Source organism: Cherax quadricarinatus, chromosome 26, assembly GCF_038502225.1.
Source record: "Cherax quadricarinatus isolate ZL_2023a chromosome 26, ASM3850222v1, whole genome shotgun sequence".
Lineage (NCBI taxonomy): Eukaryota > Metazoa > Arthropoda > Malacostraca > Decapoda > Parastacidae > Cherax > Cherax quadricarinatus.
The window spans coordinates 19,135,618-19,154,598 of NC_091317.1; the positions used below are offsets into that span (position 1 = coordinate 19,135,618).

Genomic DNA, 18,981 nt, shown 5'->3' on the forward strand with positions numbered 1-18,981 from the left:
GTGATTAAGTGGCTTTTGAGAAGAATCTTAAATTGATTTTCAGACTGGGTTACTTTAATATCTTCTGGTAATGAATTCCATATTTTGGGGCCCTTTATGCGCATAGAGCTTTTACACAGTGTGATATGGACACAAGGTATATCAAAAAGATATCTGTGTCTTGTGTTGTGGTCATGTGTCCTGTTTAGGTTGGTGAGGAAAAGTTTGAGTTGGGGGTTTATATTTGCTCTGTGTATGTAGTAGGCACATGAATAAGTATGGATGTTCTTAATGGTAAGCAGATTCAGACTTTTGAAAATTGGTGAAGTATGCTGGCGGGAGTGGGAATTTGTTATCATTCTTACTTCTGCCTTTTGCTGGGTTATTAGGGTTTTAGGTGATTGGATGTTGTTGATCCCCATGCACGAATTCCATATGTACGATAAGGGTATATGAGTGAATGGTAGTGCCAGGAGAGCTGATTGTGGAACGTAGTGCCTTATCTTTGATAGTATGCCTACAGTCTTGGAGATTTTCTTGGTGATTAGGTGCAATGTTAATTGGATCATCTGCAGCTTTGTTTCCAAACTGAATAAAATAGGTTTTATCAGTGTTCAGGGTAAGTTTGTTAGTCATCATCCAGGCAGATATTTTCTGTAATTCAGCATTGACTGTGTTTGCTAGTATGACTGCGTTTGGGTGGGAAAATACATATGTAGTGTCATCTGCAAATAATATGGGTTTGAGTAGCTGTGATGCATTCGGTAGATCATTGATGTAGATGAGAAAGAGGAGTGGTCCAAGGACGCTTCCTTGTGGGACTCCTACTGTGATTGGTTGGGTGGGGGAGTTTGCATCATTTGCATACAAATAATTACAAATAGTTCTGTTACTAAGGTATGACTTTAGGTAGTTGAGGGAGTGGCCTCTGATACCCTAGTGCATTAATTTGGAGTACAGTATTTCATGGTCGACTGTATCGAAAGATTTTAGATTTTGCCACCGAAGTGGCTAGTTTATTGTGCACCCCATATCCATCCTGTGGACGGTAGCGCGAGAGCATATGGATACACAAAAGGCCTAGGAACTAGGCCCCAAAGGGTTAACAGGAATACATACCTGGAGTTTACCTGGAAAGAGTTCCGGGGGTCAACGCCCCCGCGGCCCGGTCTGTGACCAGGCCTCCTGGTGGATCAGAGCCTGATCAACCAAGCTGTTGCTGCTGGCTGCACGCAAACCAACGTACGAGCCACAGCCCGGCTGGTCAGGAACCGACTTTAGGTGCTTGTCCAGTGCCAGCTTGAAGACTGCCAGGGGTCTGTTGGTAATCCCCCTTATGTATGCTGGGAGGCAGTTGAACAGTCTCGGGCCCCTGACACTTATTGTATGGTCTCTTAACGTGCTAGTGACACCCCTGCTTTTAATTGGGGGGATGTTGCATCGTCTGCCAAGTCTTTTGCTTTCGTAGTGAGTGATTTTCGTGTGCAAGTTCGGTACTAGTCCCTCTAGGATTTTCCAGGTGTATATAATCATGTATCTCTCCCGCCTGCGTTCCAGGGAATACAGGTTTAGGAACCTCAAGCGCTCCCAGTAATTGAGGTGTTTTATCTCCGTTATGCGCGCCGTGAAGGTTCTCTGTACATTTTCTAGGTCAGCAATTTCACCTGCCTTGAAAGGTGCTGTTAGTGTGCAGCAATATTCCAGCCTAGATAGAACAAGTGACCTGAAGAGTGTCATCATGGGCTTGGCCTCCCTAGTTTTGAAGGTTCTCATTATCCATCCTGTCATTTTTCTAGCAGATGCGATTGATACAATGTTATGGTCCTTGAAGGTGAGATCCTCCGACATGATCACTCCCAGGTCTTTGACGTTGATGTTTCGCTCTATTTTGTGGCCAGAATTTGTTTTGTACTCTGATGATGATTTAATTTCCTCGTGTTTACCATATCTGAGTAATTGAAATTTCTCATCGTTGAACTTCATATTGTTTTCTGCAGCCCACTGAAAGATTTGGTTGATGTCTAAATATCTATAGTTCACTTATCTGTTACAAGCAAATTAGGAAATTTGCTTAGTATATCTGGTATCTTATTTTCATTAATAAGATATCTTGACATGTCACATAGGTTATTATACTGTCTGTCTCTGTATTCCTCAATAAGTGGACAATTAAGCACATAGTGTTCAAGAGAGTGACCATATACCTGATCACTGTTGTGATAGAAACACAGGCCTTATCTCTAGGCTTTACTGAACATAGAATCTTCATAGTACTTCTGCAACAACAAAATATAATGACTAGTACATCTAATAATGGCTTCTACAGGGATGGTGATGTCTTGCATATGTCAAGAGAAAAGTTATAACTACAGGCCACATATTTAAACTCACCATGTAATCTGCATCACTGATAAATGGATATAGTAGGAGAGAATCACACACCATGTGTTGGCGCCCATGACATACACCAAACTGTTGTTGTTGTTAAGGGCCCCAAGAGGTGGTGCAGTATTATCCTGCTGCTGCTCCCCACAGGACCAGTATCACTACAATCTCCCCCTTCTAAAATATCAGAGACAGTAATCTCCCAAACTGTTAGGTGGGCGACGTACACGTCCCGACCTTCGTAGCCCTTGAGCCTCTTCACCAGGTTCGATATTTTCCAGCGGGGTTTGATTAACTGCTGGAGCAGAATCCTCTATTTCCATAGGGGTAGTCTCAAGGGGCTTTCCAGGAGAAAACGAAGCATCTTTCACATCTATTGGTGTATCTTGAGATTCCACACTAATAGGGATTTCAACTGGGGCTAAATGTCTTGTAGATACTGTAGTCTCTTCACCATTTTGGTAGCGAATGTGGGCGTAATGTGGATTAGCTTGCAGGAGCTCTACCTCTTCCACTAAAGGATCCGTCTTGTTCATCCTACGGTGACTCTTCAGGAGAACGGGTCCAGGATGACATAACCAAGTGGGCACGGAGGCTCCCGTAGAGGAACGACGTGAATAGTTGAGGAGTCTTTCATGAGGGGTTGCATTAGTAGCTGTGCACAGCAGTGATCTAATAGAGTGAAGAGCATCAGGAAGGACAGTTTGCCAGTGTTGAACAGGTAGATTGCGCGACTTCAATGTCATTGTAACTGCCTTCCATATAGTACCATTGAACCGCTCCACTTGACCATTGCCTTGAGGGTTGTAGCTTGTTGTTCTGCTGCAGGCAATACCTTTGCTAGCCAAAAACTCCTGAAGTTCGTTACTCATGAACGAGGATCCCCTGTCTGAATGGATATAAGCTGGCATACCAAAAATAGAGAACAACTGTGAAAGACAACTAATAACAGTTGAAGCAGCCATATTTGCACAGGGGAATACAAAGGGAAACCTTGAATATTCATCTACTATGTTAAGGAAATACCTATTCTGATTTGTGCTTGGTAGAGGTCCTTTGAAATCTATATTCAATCTTTCGAAAGGCTGGGTGGATTTTATGAGATGAGTCTTCTCTGGCTGATGAAAGTTTGGCTTGCACTCTGCACATACTCTGCATGCTCTGATCACTTGTCGCACATCTTCCACTGAGTAGGGCATGTTCTTTGATTTGACAAAATGGTACAGGCGTGTAACTCCTGGGTGACACAAAGCCTTGTGGAGAGCTGAGAGTGATTGCAAATCATGACATGCTGCTCCACAGTGGGACCTAGAGAATGCATCAGGTGAGATGTTCTCTTGACCCGGTCGGTACAGAATATCAAAGTCATAACACGATAGTTCCATCCTCCAGCGTAATATCTTGTCATTCTTTATCCTACTTTTGTGCTTCTTGTCGAACATATACATCACGGACCGTTGGTCAGTCCTTATGGTGAAATGTCTACCAGTTAAATAATGCCTCCAGTGGCGAATTGCTTCTATGATGGCCTGGGCTTCCTTTTCTACAGCAGCATAACATTTCTCTGATCCTTGAAAAGTTCTCGAAAAGAAGGCTACTGGTCGTCCTGCCTGAGATAAGACTGCAGCAATGGCAATGTCAGATGCATCCGTTTCCACTTCGAATGGTAGGGACTCATCAATGGCTTGAACTACTGAGTTTTCAATGTCCTGTTTGAGAGTATGGAAAGCGGCTTCTGCTTCCTTTGTCACAGGAAATGTGGTAGCACTCAATGGGCGGACTTTACTTGAATAGTTGTAGATCCATTGTGAGTAATAAGCAAAGAGACCAAGAGTTCTTCGGAGTGACTTTTTGTCTTGAGGCATTGGAAGTTCCCGTAGAGGTCGTAGTCGTTCAGGGTCTGGGAATATTGAACCTCCTTCCACTACATAACCAAGGATGCTAAGCCTTTTAGTTGAAAAAGTGCACTTTTCCTCATTGTAACTGATATTTTTCTTCTTGGCGGCTTCCAAAAACTTATCAAGGTTTGCACCATGTTCCTCCTGGGTCTTGCCACAAATGGTAACATTATCTAAATACGCGTAAGTTCCCATGAGTTGCTCTTCCTGAATGAGTGAATCCATAATTCGTTGGAAGCAGGCTACCCCATTGGTGACTCCAAAAGGGACTCTGGTAAACTGATACAGGCCATCACTAGCCTGAAACGCTGTGTATGGTTTATCTTCATTCCTTATAGGGACTTGATAATAGGCACTCTGTAGATCAATTGTGCTAAACACATAGTACTGAGCAATTTTGTTCACTGTATCATCAATTCGAGGTAGAGGGTACCCATCAAGAAGTGTAAATTTGTTGATTGTCTCAGAGTAATCGATAGCCAGTCTCCGTTTCCTATAACCATCTTTAACAACAACAACCTGTGCACGCCAAGGGGAATCACTCGGTTCTATAATACCCTCCTTCAGCAGCCTCTGAGTTTCTTTCTCAATGAACATCCGATCCTCATAAGAATAGCGGCGTGACTTAGCTGATATAGGATGGCAATCCGCGGTAAGATTTGCAAACAGCTTTGGTGGGTCTACCCTTAAAGTGCTAAGTCCACAGACAACAAGAGGAGGCAGTTCACCTCCATATGTTAAGGTGACACTACCATGCAGCTTCTGAAAGTCCTGACCAAGGATAACATCAGAGCACAGTTGTGGCAGAATAGCTAAATGTACATCTTGATAATCCTTTCCATTAACTCTGAGATTTACCTTACAAAACCCTAAGGTCTGAATAGAGAGAGATGTTGATGCCATGGAAACGGTACCTGATGAGTGATGTAGAGTCAAGGAGAGCCGTTTAACTAAGTCAAGGTTGATGAAACTCTCTGAGCTGCCACTATCAATAAGACCATCTACTTCTGTTCCTTTGATGAATACTTTCACAACTGCCTTTGACAGTGAATTTGGAGTAGCCGCAGAAGTCACTGTTGCTAGAGTTGCATGATCACTGGAATGTGTGGAGGCACTAGCTCTTGTTGATGCATTAGCACGACATACTTTAGCAAAGTGACCTTTCTTGTGGCATTTATGGCACATTGCTTCACGAGCAGGACACTTTGGACGTGGATGTCTTGAAAAACCACAAAAGAAACACACCGTACCTGCTGCTGCTGTCACTGAGGCAGGTTCCGCAGTAACTTCATTGCAAGAGTCTTGGTCAGGAATTGCAGCACTTACTACTCGAGAAGGCTGAGTGGTACTGTATACTTCAGAATTCTTCTGGGCTGAATCTAGAGCTCTTGCCTGGTCAAAGGCAGCGGCTAAGTCGAGAGTTTTATTCTCCAATAAACGCTGCCTTATTATTGGTGATTGCAGGCCACTGATAAAAGCATCCCTGATGGACTCTTCACAATACTGAGCAGCTGTCACTGCTTGGAAGTGACAGTCCTTACCTAAAATTTTCAGTGCTTGAAAGTATTCCTCTAAGGATTCATCAATCTGCTGGCGGCGAGTTGCAAGGCGATAGCGTGCAAAGATTTCATTTGTAGGTTTAATATACTGAGACTTGAGGGTTTTGATAGCATCTTCGTAGGTATTACACTCAGAAATAGCCTCGTATATCTTAGGTGACACAAAATTGATGAGCAGACTTAGTTTATCTAGATCTTCTTTAGGAAGGGCTCCCAAGAAGTTTTCGAAAGTCTTAAACCAGTGCTTCCATTCCTGAGCAGCCGTTGATAAGCTGGGGTCACAGTCTAGCCTCTCAGGTTTCAGTAAACGCTCCATGTTGTGATGTAATCTAGCGCAGGATCACCACCAGGTAGCCCAAGATTCTATGTTCAATAAATTGTTGTGATAGAAACACAGGCCTTATCTCTAGGCTTTATTGAACATAGAATCTTCATAGTACTTCTGCAACAACAAAATATAATGACTAGTATATCTAATAATGGCTTCTACAGGGATGGTGATTTCTTGCATATGTCAAGAGAAAAGTTATAACTACAGGCCACATATTTAAACTCACCATGTAATCTGCATCACTGATAAATGGATATAGTAGGAGAGAATCACACACCATGTGTTGGCGCCCATGACATACACCAAACTGTTGTTGTTGTTAAGGGCCCCAAGAGGTGGTGCAGTATTATCCTGCTGCTGCTCCCCACAGGACCAGTATCACTACAATCACATAATTTACATTTAGTTTGATCATCATCTGTGTGTCTCCCAAACTGCCAGAAGTACTTGTAACCAAGCCTAAGCCTGGCCACTACAACATCAGTCAGTCTGTTCACATTGCATGTTGCTCCATAAACATACTTATCTACGTTCATGTTATCATAGTGGGTTACAGATCTACTCAGGCTTCTAACTGCATTCCTATAACAATCATTTTCATTATTTACTTCTCTCCTAATATTATTCCTAATGCTAGACACAGTTATACCAAAGTTATATTCTACATTCTCCTTCTGGGTACTCTTCTTGGCTAACATATCAACTTTATCATGAAGGAGTAATCCAATGTGTGATGGGATCCATAGCAATTGTACATTAATTCCTTTGTCCCTAATTTTTGAGTATCTATACCTGGCTTCTCCAATGAGCATGTTGTTGGAGTCATTATATGAGTCAAAAGCCTTCAATGATGACATAGAATCAGTAATGATGATAGAGTCAAGCTCAGTGTCATAGGTTAGCTTCAGTGCCATTAGGATTGCAAACAATTCAGTTTGCAGTGTAGACGCCCAGTTGTTAATTCTTATGCCTAACTCAACAAATTTATTATCTTTTTAACAAGGGAGGTGGTAACAAGAGCAGATCAGCCCTGCCAGAAGACTCCTGTTTAGATCCATCAGTGTATATATAACTGGTGATAACTTATTACTACCAGCTAGGTGAGAAATTTCTTCTTGAGCAGTTGCTCTAACAAGAGATTTAAGGAAGGGATTACTAGCAATGAGCTTCTTGGGAGGGACTTGCAGGTATGTGATATTAAATGAACATATCTTCCACGGAGGGGTGAAATGCTCTTGTTGCCTACAGTGATACAATTCATGCAGGTTATAAAACTTGATGTAATTGAACGTTTTCACAATCCATTTAGATCTGTGTGTATTTACCTCTAGACACTTGGTAAGATTCATTGTGACAGTGTATGGTTCGTTTCTCAACATTCTAATACCGAGTACAGTGTTAATCTCAATAATCCTATCACTGATACTAGAAATACCAAGCTCCTTCCTCATGTTAAGAACTTTTGTAGATCTGGGACAGCCAAGAATAATCCTGAGAGCATCATTTTGCATTAACTCCAAGGGTCGGAGAGAACTTTCTCTAGCTAATGTCAACATGGGAGCAGCATAATCAATTAAGGACCTAACATAGGCTATGTACATCATTCTCACGATTCTCACATTAGCACCATAGTTGGGGTTGTAGCCAGCAACAGCTTTGAGAGCATTTAGCCTAGCTTTGCATTTCTTGTTTAGTTGTGGTATAGTGGATTTGTTAAAGGGTACATCTACACCAAGATATCTGTAAGTTTTAACGTAGCTAATGATTTCACCCTGCAAATAGATGGGTGGGGGATGTCGTTTGCTTGTTAATATTTTTGTTTTAGAGGAAGATATTATGAGGCCTAGTCGATTACAAATTGCTTGAACTTCATTAAGAATGGTATTCATCTTCTTATGCCCTGTTGTATGGATCATGATATCATGAGCATAGCTTATAGCTATATGTTTAGGTGAGGCAGGTACAGCATTTAGGAGAGCATTAATCAGAATATTAAATAGCATGGGACTAAGAACTCCTCCCTGCGGTGTACCTAAAGACATTCCTTTATTATCACTTCTGAAGCCTTGGTAAAGGACAGAGGATACTCTATTTGACAGGTATCCTATTATCCAGCAGAGTAAGCTACCACCAATATTCATTTTGGCTAGTTCATGTTGTATAACGGTTCTGTTCGCAATATCAAATGCATATTTTAGATCAAGAAAAGTGGTAAAACTAGTAGAGGTGTGTGCAGTGAGAAAGGTGGAAATACAGTTCTGCACACTTTTACCTTTCATGAACCCATAGAGGTAGGGGGAAAGTTGGTGTCTGATTCTGTAGTACAGTCTGTTAAGTATCATTCTTTCAAAAGTTTTACAAAGACAACTAGTTAAGGAGATAGGCCTAAATGTATCAGGCTGTTGAGGCTTAGGGATAGGCACAATGAGACTATTGGTCCAGGAAGTAGGAAGAACGCCCTCAATGTAACAGATTATACAGTGCCAACAAAGGGTTATCAGGCACGTGCCTTAGAGTTCTGAGAATATCATAGGTTATACCATCCTCTCCAGGAGCAGTTGATCGACCTATAGTTAATGCATTATCTAATTCATACTCGGTAAAGAGGCAATCACTCTCATCAATATTTTGGCTCATAAAATTAATCAGTTTCAACATTTCTTCAGAAGTACTCTCTAATTTTTTTCTAATATGAGATGGAAGGTTTTCATGCCTGGATGTTTTGGACCAGTCATTTATGAGGTCATTTGCTTTTCAAGAGGAAAGGGATGAGCAACATTGCCAGTCTTTTTCCTGGATATTTTATTTATACCTTTCCAAGCCAAACTTAAAGGGGTTGACCTATTTAAACCACTAACAAACTGTTCCCATTCCTGTTGCCTAAGTTCTTGCTTTCTATTCCTTGCATTTGTTAGTGCAGCTTGGAACGTTCTGAGCAGGTCTGGGGTTCTACATTCACGGTATGCTTTACCAATCCTCCTAGCTGCATGTGTTAGATTTCGTAGCTGTGGATCATTATGCTTTAGGTAAATCAATGAAAATGCCCTACGGGACTTCTTTCTTTTCAAGTGCGGTATATATTAGTTCTAGCATGTGTATGATAGCGTCATTTGTGCTTTTATTATTCCTGAATCCAAACTGACAAGTGTTTAATATGTTGTGTGAAACGAGGTAGGAACAGATCCGTCTATGAATTAATTTTTCAAAGATTTTAGAGAGCAGTGGTAAGTTAGATATTGCTCTATAGTTATTCAAGTCAGCTTGGTCACCTCCTTTATGGATCGGAGTGACCCTCGCTATTTTGAGGATTGTTGGGAAGGTAGCTGATTCAATAGATTTGTTAAAGAGCATTGCAATAATTGGTGACAATACCTGAGAAGCTTTTTTGTACATAAAAGCATGCAAGTTGTTTATGTCTCCTGCCTTGTTTTTAAGGGTGTTTATGATGAGTATAACTTCAGTGGGGTTGGTTGCTGCTATGTATGATAATTCTATGTAACTGTATTTGTGTATATGTGAATAAACTTACTTACTTACTTACTAGAGTCACTTGAAGATTGTAAGGGTGAGAGGCAGAGCTACACGGCGAGGTCTACAGGTGGAATGCCAGTTGCCCTATAAACCCAACAACAAGAATAACACCCAGTTATGTGGCCCTATAAACCCCAACAACAATAACCAGTTATGGCAGGACTTTCCTCATTTGTCAAAAGTTGGCTGATTATCAGAAATATTTCCCTGGGACTTACTGTAAACAAACGTCAGTTCATTTACCGCTTCAGAAGAAAATACTTACGGAGAAATATTATGACAACTCCTGGTCAGCATTTAGTTGTTTCTTTATATTCAAAGTTTTTGTTTTATAGTCTCCTTGCAGGGAAGTCCGTTGATGGAGGTGAGAGGCTCTTAATCCAAGGAAATGTACTTGTGCTTTCTTTCCTTGGATTAAATCTGACTCCCCCCCATTCACCCAGGCCCTATATGACCCATACAGATTTAGCGTTCCCCATATATGTAATAAAAATATTGTAGATGAATGGTTCACAGAACAGACACGTTGATAAATTAGACACGTGTGCAACTCTTGGTTCTGTGAACCATTCATCTACAATCCTGTCAGACACTGCAACTTCTTGGGATCTTAATACCTGGGAATTCTTCACTTGCCTAACCCTTGGGCACGACCTACTTCCACATTAGACAAATGTGACACCACCTACGACTGCTGCACCTCTCCTGTCTATGGTTTATAAGCTGCTTCTCCGCTCATATGCCGTATTCTATTCAAGATTGATGGACTGACCACATCGACTCAAGGCTGAGGAACTGATTACCTCATTCTCCTCCTGTTCTTCAAGTTTCTCCTATGTATGGACTGATGAAGCCACTGTGTGGTGAAACGTTTCCTCAATAAAGATACCCAAGAGTTGCACATATGTCTAATTTATCAATAAAAATATTACTTTTTTCCATTCAGAGGATGGCAAGAATGCAGTTATCTTTATTTTTTTTGCAACTATAATAATAACCATAATGTTGAAGGATCAGTTATGGAAGGAGAAAAGAGAATATGAATGCGTAAATTCAAGGATTATGTGGATTCAAGTAAAGGTTGGATGCTAAAAGTGGGTCATAATAAGCATGTATGCACCTGGAGAAGAGAGGAATGTAGAGGAGAGAGAGATTTTGGGATATGTTAAGTGAATGTATAGGAACCTTTGAACCAAGTGAGAGAGTAATTGTGGTAGTGGACCTGAATGCTAAAGTAGAAGAAACTTTTAGAGAGGGTGTGGTAGGTAAGTTTGGGGTGCCAGGTGTAAATGATAATGGGAGCCCTTTGATTGAACTTTGTATAGAAAGGGGTTTAGTTATAGGTAATACATATTTTAAGAAAAAGAGGATAAATAAGTATACAAGATATGATGTAGGGCGAAATGACAGTAGTTTGTTGGATTATGTATTGGTAGATAAAAGAGTGTTGAGTAGACTTCAGGATGTACATGTTTATAGAGGGGCCACAGATATATCAGATCACTTTCTAGTTGTAGCTACACTGAGAGTAAAAGGTAGATGGGATACAAGGAGAATAGAAGCATCAGGGAAGAGAGAGGTGAAGGTTTATAAACTAAAAGAGGAGGCAGTTAGGGTAAGATATAAACAGCTATTGGAGGATAGATGGGCTAATGAGAGCATAGGCAATGGGGTCGAAGAGGTATGGGGTAGGTTTAAAAATGTAGTGTTAGAGTGTTCAGCAGAAGCTTGTGGTTACAGGAAAGTGGGTGCGGGAGGGAAGAGGAGTGATTGGTGGACTGATGATGTAAAGAGAGTGGTAAGGGAGAAAAAGTTAGCATATGAAAAGTTTTTACAAAGTAGAAGTGATGCAAGGAGGGAAGAGTATATGGAGAAAAAGAGAGAGGTTAAGACAGTGGTGAAGCAATGTAAAAAGAGAGCAAATGAGAGAGTGGGTGAGATGTTATCAACAAATTTTGTTGAAAATAAGAAAAAGTTTTGGAGTGAGATTAACAAGTTAAGGAAGCCTAGAGAACAAATGGATTTGTCAGTTAAAAATAGGAGAGGAGAGTTATTAAATGGAGAGTTAGAGGTATTGGGAAGATGGAAGGAATATTTTGAGGAATTGTTAAAAATGTTGATGAAGATAGGGAAGCTGTGATTTCGTGTATAGGGCAAGGAGGAATAACATCTTGTAGGAGTGAAGAAGAGCCAGTTGTGAGTGTGGGGCAAGTTCGTGAGGCAGTAGGTAAAATGAAAGGGGGTAAGGCAGCCGGGATTGATGGGATAAAGATAGAAATGTTAAAAGCAGGTGGGGATATAGTTTTGGAGTGGTTGGTGCAATTATTTAATAAATGTATGGAAGAGAGTAAGGTACCTAGGGATTGGCAGAGAGCATGCATAGTTCCTTTGTATAAAGGCAAAGGGGATAAAAGAGAGTGCAAAAATTATAGGGGGATAAGTCTGTTGAGTATACCTGGTAAAGTGTATGGTAGAGTTATTATTAAAAGAATTAAGAGTAAGACGGGAATAGGATAGCAGATGAACAAGGAGGCTTTAGGAAAGGTAGGGGGTGTGTGGACCAGGTGTTTACAGTGAAACATAAGTGAACAGTATTAAGATAAGGCTAAAGAGCTTTCTGTGGCATTTATGGATTTGGAAAAGGCGTATGACAGGGTGGATAGGGGGGCAATGTGGCAGATGTTGCAGGTGTATGGTGTAGGAGGTAGGTTACTGAAAGCAGTGAAGAGTTTTTACGAGGATAGTGAGGCTCAAGTTAGAGTATGTAGGAAAGAGGGAGATTATTTCCCAGTAAAAGTAGGCCTTAGACAGGGATGTGTGATATCACATTGGTTTAATATATTTATAGATGGGGTTGTAAGAGAAGTAAATGCGAGGGTCTTGGCAAGAGGCGTGGAGTTAAAAGATAAAGAATCACACATAAAGTGGGAGTTGTCACAGTTGCTCTTTGCTGATGACACTGTGCTCTTGGGAGATTCTGAAGAGAAGTTGCAGAGATTGGTGGATGAATTTGGTAGGGTGTGCAAAAGAAGAAAATTGAAAGTGAATACAGGAAAGAGTAAGGTTATGAGGATAACAAAAAAAATTAGGTGATGAAAGATTGGATATCAGATTGGAGGGAGAGAGTATGGAGGAGGTGAATGTATTCAGATATTTGGGAGTGGACGTGTCAGTGGATGGGTCTATGAAAGATGAGGTGAATCATAGAATTGATGAGGGGAAAAGGGTGAGTGGTGCACTTAGGAGTCTGTGGAGACAAAGAACTTTGTCCTTGGAGGCAAAGAGGGAAATGTATGAGAGTATAGTTTTACCAACGCTCTTATATGGGTGTGAAGCATGGGTGATGAATGTTGCAGCGAGGAGAAGGCTGGAGGCAGTGGAGATGTCATGTCTGAGGGCAATGTGTGGTGTGAATATAATGCAGAGAATTCGTAGTTTGGAAGTTAGGAGGAGGTGCGGGATTACCAAAACTGTTGTCCAGAGGGCTGAGGAAGGGTTGTTGAGGTGGTTCGGACATGTGGAGAGAATGGAGCGAAACAGAATAACTTCAAGAGTGTATCAGTCTGTAGTGGAAGGAAGGCGGGGTAGGGGTCAGCCTAGGAAAGGTTGGAGGGAGGGGGTAAAGGAGGTTTTGTGTGCGAGGGGCTTGGACTTCCAGCAGGCATGCGTGAGCATGTTTGATAGGAGTGAATGGAGACAAATGGTTTTTAATACTTGACGTGCTGTTGGAGTGTGAGGAAAGTAACATTTATGAAGGGGTTCAGGGAAACTGGCAGGCCGGACTTGAGTCCTGGAGATGGGAAGTACAGTGCCTGCACTCTGAAGGAGGGGTGTTAATGTTGCAGTTTAAAAACTGTAGTGTAAAGCACCCTTCTGGCAAGACAGTGATGGAGTGAATGATGGTGAAAGTTTTTCTTTTTTGGGCCACCCTGCCTTGGTGGGAATCGGCCAGTGTGATAATAAAAAAAAAAAAAATAATATATATATATATATATATATATATATATATATATATATTCTTTCTTTCAACACACCGGCCGTATCCCACCGAGGCGGGGTGGCCCAAAAGGAAAAACGAAAGTTTCTCCTTTTACATTTAGTAATATATACAGGAGAAGAGGTTACTAGCTCCTTGCTCCCGGCATTTTAGTCGCCTCTTACAACACGCATGGCTTACGGAGGAAGAATTCTGTTCCACTTCCCCATGGAGGATATATATATATATATATATATTTATATATATATATATTATATATATATATATATATATATATATATATATATATATATATATATATATATATATATATATATATATATATATATATATATATATATATATATATATATATATATATATATATATATATATATATATATATATATATATATATATATATATATATATATATATATATTTCTTTCAATCTTTCAACGTACCAGCCGTATCCCACTGAGGTGGGGTGGCCCAAAAGAAAAAACTGAAGTTTCTCCTTTTAAATTTAGTAATATATACAGGAGAAGGGGTTACTAGCGCCTTGCTCCCGGCATTTTAGTCGCCTCTTACGACACGCATGGCTTACAGAGGAAGAATTCTGTTCCACTTCCCCATGGAGATAAGAGGAAATAAACAAGAACAAGAATTAGAAAGAAAATAGAAGAAAACCCAGAGGGGTGTGTATATATATGCTTGTACATGTATGTGTAGTGTGACCTAAGTGTAAGTAGAAGTAGCAAGACGTACCTGTAATCTTTCATATTTATGAGACAGACAAAAGACACCAGCAATCCTACCATCATGTAAAACAATTACAGGCTTTCGTTTTACACTCACTTGGCAGGACGGTAGTACCTCCCTGGGCGGTTGCTGTCTACCAACCTATATATACATATATATATGTATATATATATATATATATATATATATATATATATATATATATATATATATATATATATATATATATATATATATATATATATATATAATATATATATATATATATATATATATATATATATATATATATATATTTTTTTTTTTTTTTTTTTAACAAGTCGGCCGTCTCCCACCGAGGCAGGGTGACCCAAAAAAGAAAGAAAACCCCCAAAAAGAAAATGCTTTCATCATCATTCAACACTTTCACCACACTCACACATAATCACTGTTTTTGCAGAGGTGCTCAGAATACAACAGTTTAGAAGCATATACAGTGGACCCCCGCTTAACGATCACCTCCAAATGCGTCCAATTATGTAAGTGTATTTATGTAAGTGCGTTTGTACGTGTATGTTTGGGGGTCTGAAATGGACTAATCTACTTCACAATATTCCTTATGGGAAAAAATTCGGTCAGTACTGGCACCTGAACATACTACTGGAACGAAAAAATTTCGTTAACCGGGGGTCCACTGTACATATAAAGATACACAACATATCCTTCCAAACTGCCAATATCCCAAACTCCTCCTTTAAAGTGCAGGCATTGTACTTCCCATTTCCAGGACTCAAGTCCGACTATATAAAAATAACCGGTTTCCTGAATCCCTTCACTAAATATTACCCTGCTCACACTCCAACAGATCATCAGGTCCCAAGTACCATTCGTCTCCATTCACTCCTATCTAACATGCTCACGCACGCTTGCTGGAAGTCCAAGCCCCTTGCCCACAAAACCTCCTTTACCCCCTCTCTCCAACCCTTTCGAGGACGACCCCTACCTCGCCTTCCTTCCCCTATAGATTTATATGCTTTCCATGTCATTCTATATATATATATATATATATATATATATATATATATATATATATATATATATATATATATAATTATATATATATAGATATACATTATATATATATATACAGGAGGGCCCCACTTATACGGCGGGTTAGGTTCCAGGCTACCGCCGTAAAGCGGAAACCGCCGTAAAGTGGAACACCCTTTTTTTCCACTTACAAATGCATACAAACACTAGATAACAAGTTTACACTAACATATATTATGTTAGCAATAGAACCAGGCATCAAAAAACAATAAAAAAGTACAATACACACATAGTGCACTCATTACTTACCTTAAAATATTTATAGTCTTAATCTAGGGTGAGACAAGTAGTATTTATTGTAAGAAATCAAGTGTGGTATGTATGGTAGTCAGCCAGGCTACCTTACCAGGCCACCCCACCCACACATACTATTCTATGATATTTAAGCATCCCAGAGCGATAAAATGTATATACACACATAGTGCACTCATTACTTACCTTAAAATATTTATAGTCTTAATCTAGGGTGAGATGAGTAGTATTTATTGTAAAAAATCAAGTGTGGTATGTATGGTAGTCAGCCGGGCTACCATACCAGAGAGAAATAATGAGTGCATGAGAGGGGACAGGCGCAGAGTTATGTAAACAAACCAGGCGAAGGTAAGTTTTGTAAACAAACAGTGTACACGTCTGGTTTGTGTACAAGTTACATTGTGTACAGGTTATCTCTACATTGATACGATAGAATAAATAAAGAAGAACACTCCCATTCTCATGTAACATCATTTTGAGAAGAAATGATGCTCTGAGTGAAGGCAATGGAAGTAAGTCACTCTGATTTTTTTGGGTTATCCTAGGTTCTCTACACATATGTTATGTATTTATGTTATGTATCGTGTTTATTATATAATTTTGAAAAAAATATCACGGATGGATTAATGAAAATGTGTCAAAACCTAGGAAGTATGATAACTGATGCACGCATGAACAAAGATCACTTACTACTCTCAGGTGACTTCAATATAAATCTCCTGCAAGACCAGGACCCACACGTTACTGAATTCACAAACACAATGAGTAACTGTATGTTGCTACCAACAGTAACAAAACCTACAAGAGTTACAGAGACTAGTGTTTCCCTACTTGACCACATCTGGACCAACACCATATCCCCTTTAAAATCAGGCATAATTACAGATAATACCACAGACCACTACCCGACTTTCCTCATAACAACTCTTGGTAAATTACCCCAAGACACTACTAAAGTCACCTTCAGACTTCACAATGAGGCAGCCATTAATAACTTCACAACAGCAGTAGCAAACATTGACTGGCACACTGAGCTAGAAATCTATACAGATATTGACGAATGTATTAATAATTTTCTAAAAAAGACCCAATACCTCTATAACAAGCACTGCCCTAAAAAACTAAACAGATGACAGCTAAGAGACTGAACAGTCCCTGGCTAACACCCAGCATTCTCAAATCCATAAATACAAAACACCAATATGAAAAACAGTACAGAATGGGTCACATAACCAGAGACCAAACAAAACGTTACTCGTCAATCCTAACCAGCCTGATAAGAAGGGCAAAAAAATTGTATTATGAGAACAGATTATCCAACTTACGAGGTGATATAAAAAAGACCTGGAAAACCCTATCAGAAATTCTAGGAACAAAAAAGATATCACGAAATAGCGAAATAAAATTAGCAAAATCAGATGAACCCCAACTCCCACCAACAGAAACAGCAAACAGACTCAATGATTTCTTCTCCACTATAGGACAAAACCTTGCCAATAAAATCCCAAGCTCAGATACCCCACCAAATGACTACCTCACCGGCAACTACCCGAACACACTGTTCCTAGCTCCGACTAACCCATACGAAGTCTCCCTTATTATCAACACACTAAAAAACAAGGCAGGAGATTTAAATACCTTACCACCCTTTATATACAAAAAAGTGTCACAAGTGCTATCACCAATCATTGCAACACTCTTTAACAAATCCATTGAATCCTCCACCTTCCCTACAGTACTCAAAATAGCAAGGGTCACCCCGATCCACAAAGGAGGAGACCAAACAGAGTTGAATAACTATAGGCCAATATCCAACTTACACCCTCTCTCAAAAATCTTCGAAAAATTAATCATAAACGAATCTACTCTTACCTTATCTCCCAAAACATACTCAACCCCTGCCAATTTGGATTCAGGCCTAATAAAAATACTAATGATGCTATTATACACATGCTAGAACATATATACACTGCAATAGAAAAAAAAGAAGTCCCACTGGGGATCTTCATTGACTTACGTAAAGCTTTTGATACAGTTGACCATGACTTGCTCCACGTAAAATTGTCACACTATGGTATAAGAGGGCACTCCCTCAACTACCTCAAGTCATACCTCAGCAACAGAAGCCAATATGTGTATGCAAATGGGGCAAACTCCTCTGCACAACCAATTACAGTTGGTGTCCCACAGGGAAGTGTCCTTGGCCCTCTTCTCTTTCTCCTATACATAAATGACCTACCAAATGCTTCGCAATTACTCAAACCCACACTATTTGCAGATGACACTACATACGTCTTCTCCCACCCGAGCCCAGTCACGCTAGCCAATACTGTAAATACCGAATTACAGAAAATATCTACCTGGATGAGAACTAACAAACTTACACTAAACATTGACAAAACCTACTTCATTCAGTTTGGTAACAGAGCTACAGATGTCCCTCTTAACATAATGATAAACGGATCACCTATCACAAAGCTAACAGAGGGAAAATTCTTAGGAATCCACCTTGATAATAGACTCAAATTCATACACATATACAACAAATTTCTAAGAAAATTTCCAAGACTGTAGGCATACTATCGAAGATACGGTACTATGCTCCACAGTCAGCCCTCCTGGCCCTATATCACTCTCTTATTTACCCCTATCTCACCTATGGAATTTGTGCATGGGGCTCAACAACAAGTAACCATCTCAGACCACTAATTACCCAACAAAAGGCTGCAGTTAGAATGATAACAAATTTCTCACTATAGGCAGCACACTCCACCAATATTCAATACACTAAACCTCCTCACCATACAAAACATCCATACTTACTACTGCACCTATTACATACATAGAACACTTAACTCTGATATTAACCCTCCCCTCAAACATCTCCTTGCCAACCTCAACAGAACACATGACCATAACACAAGGCACAGATCACTCTTTGATGTTCCTCGTGTCCCTCTCACACTATGTAAAAACTCAATGCACATAAAAGGCCCTAAAATCTGGAATTCATTACCTGTAAATATAAAAGAAACACTACCTGTTTATAAATTCAAGTCTCTTCTCAAAGATCACTTACTCACCCAAAACCAAATAAATACTGAATAACTGAACCTTATAAATTGTATATCTTAAATGTTTCTCACAATTATATCACATAAATGTTAAACCTAAAACCCAATCTAACTTTATTATTTTTTAAATACACTACCTAACAGA

General features: G+C 39.8%; 2 protein-coding genes across 3 annotated transcripts in view; one reads left to right on the forward strand and one right to left on the reverse strand.

The window, feature by feature from the left end:
• LOC128691663 (beta-catenin-like protein 1) overlaps window positions 1-18,981 on the reverse strand; it is a 245,888-nt gene that overhangs the window by 111,782 nt on the left and 115,125 nt on the right. The gene's annotated exons all lie outside the window — the stretch shown is intronic.
• The window catches only part of LOC128691677 (adrenodoxin-like protein 1, mitochondrial), a 43,145-nt gene continuing 33,915 nt past the window's right edge, over window positions 9,752-18,981 (forward strand). The window contains exon 1 of the mRNA XM_070088842.1: window positions 9,752-9,972. Coding sequence (XP_069944943.1) covers window positions 9,837-9,972 — 136 coding nt within the window. The 5' untranslated portion in view covers window positions 9,752-9,836. The remainder of the gene's footprint in view (window positions 9,973-18,981) is intronic.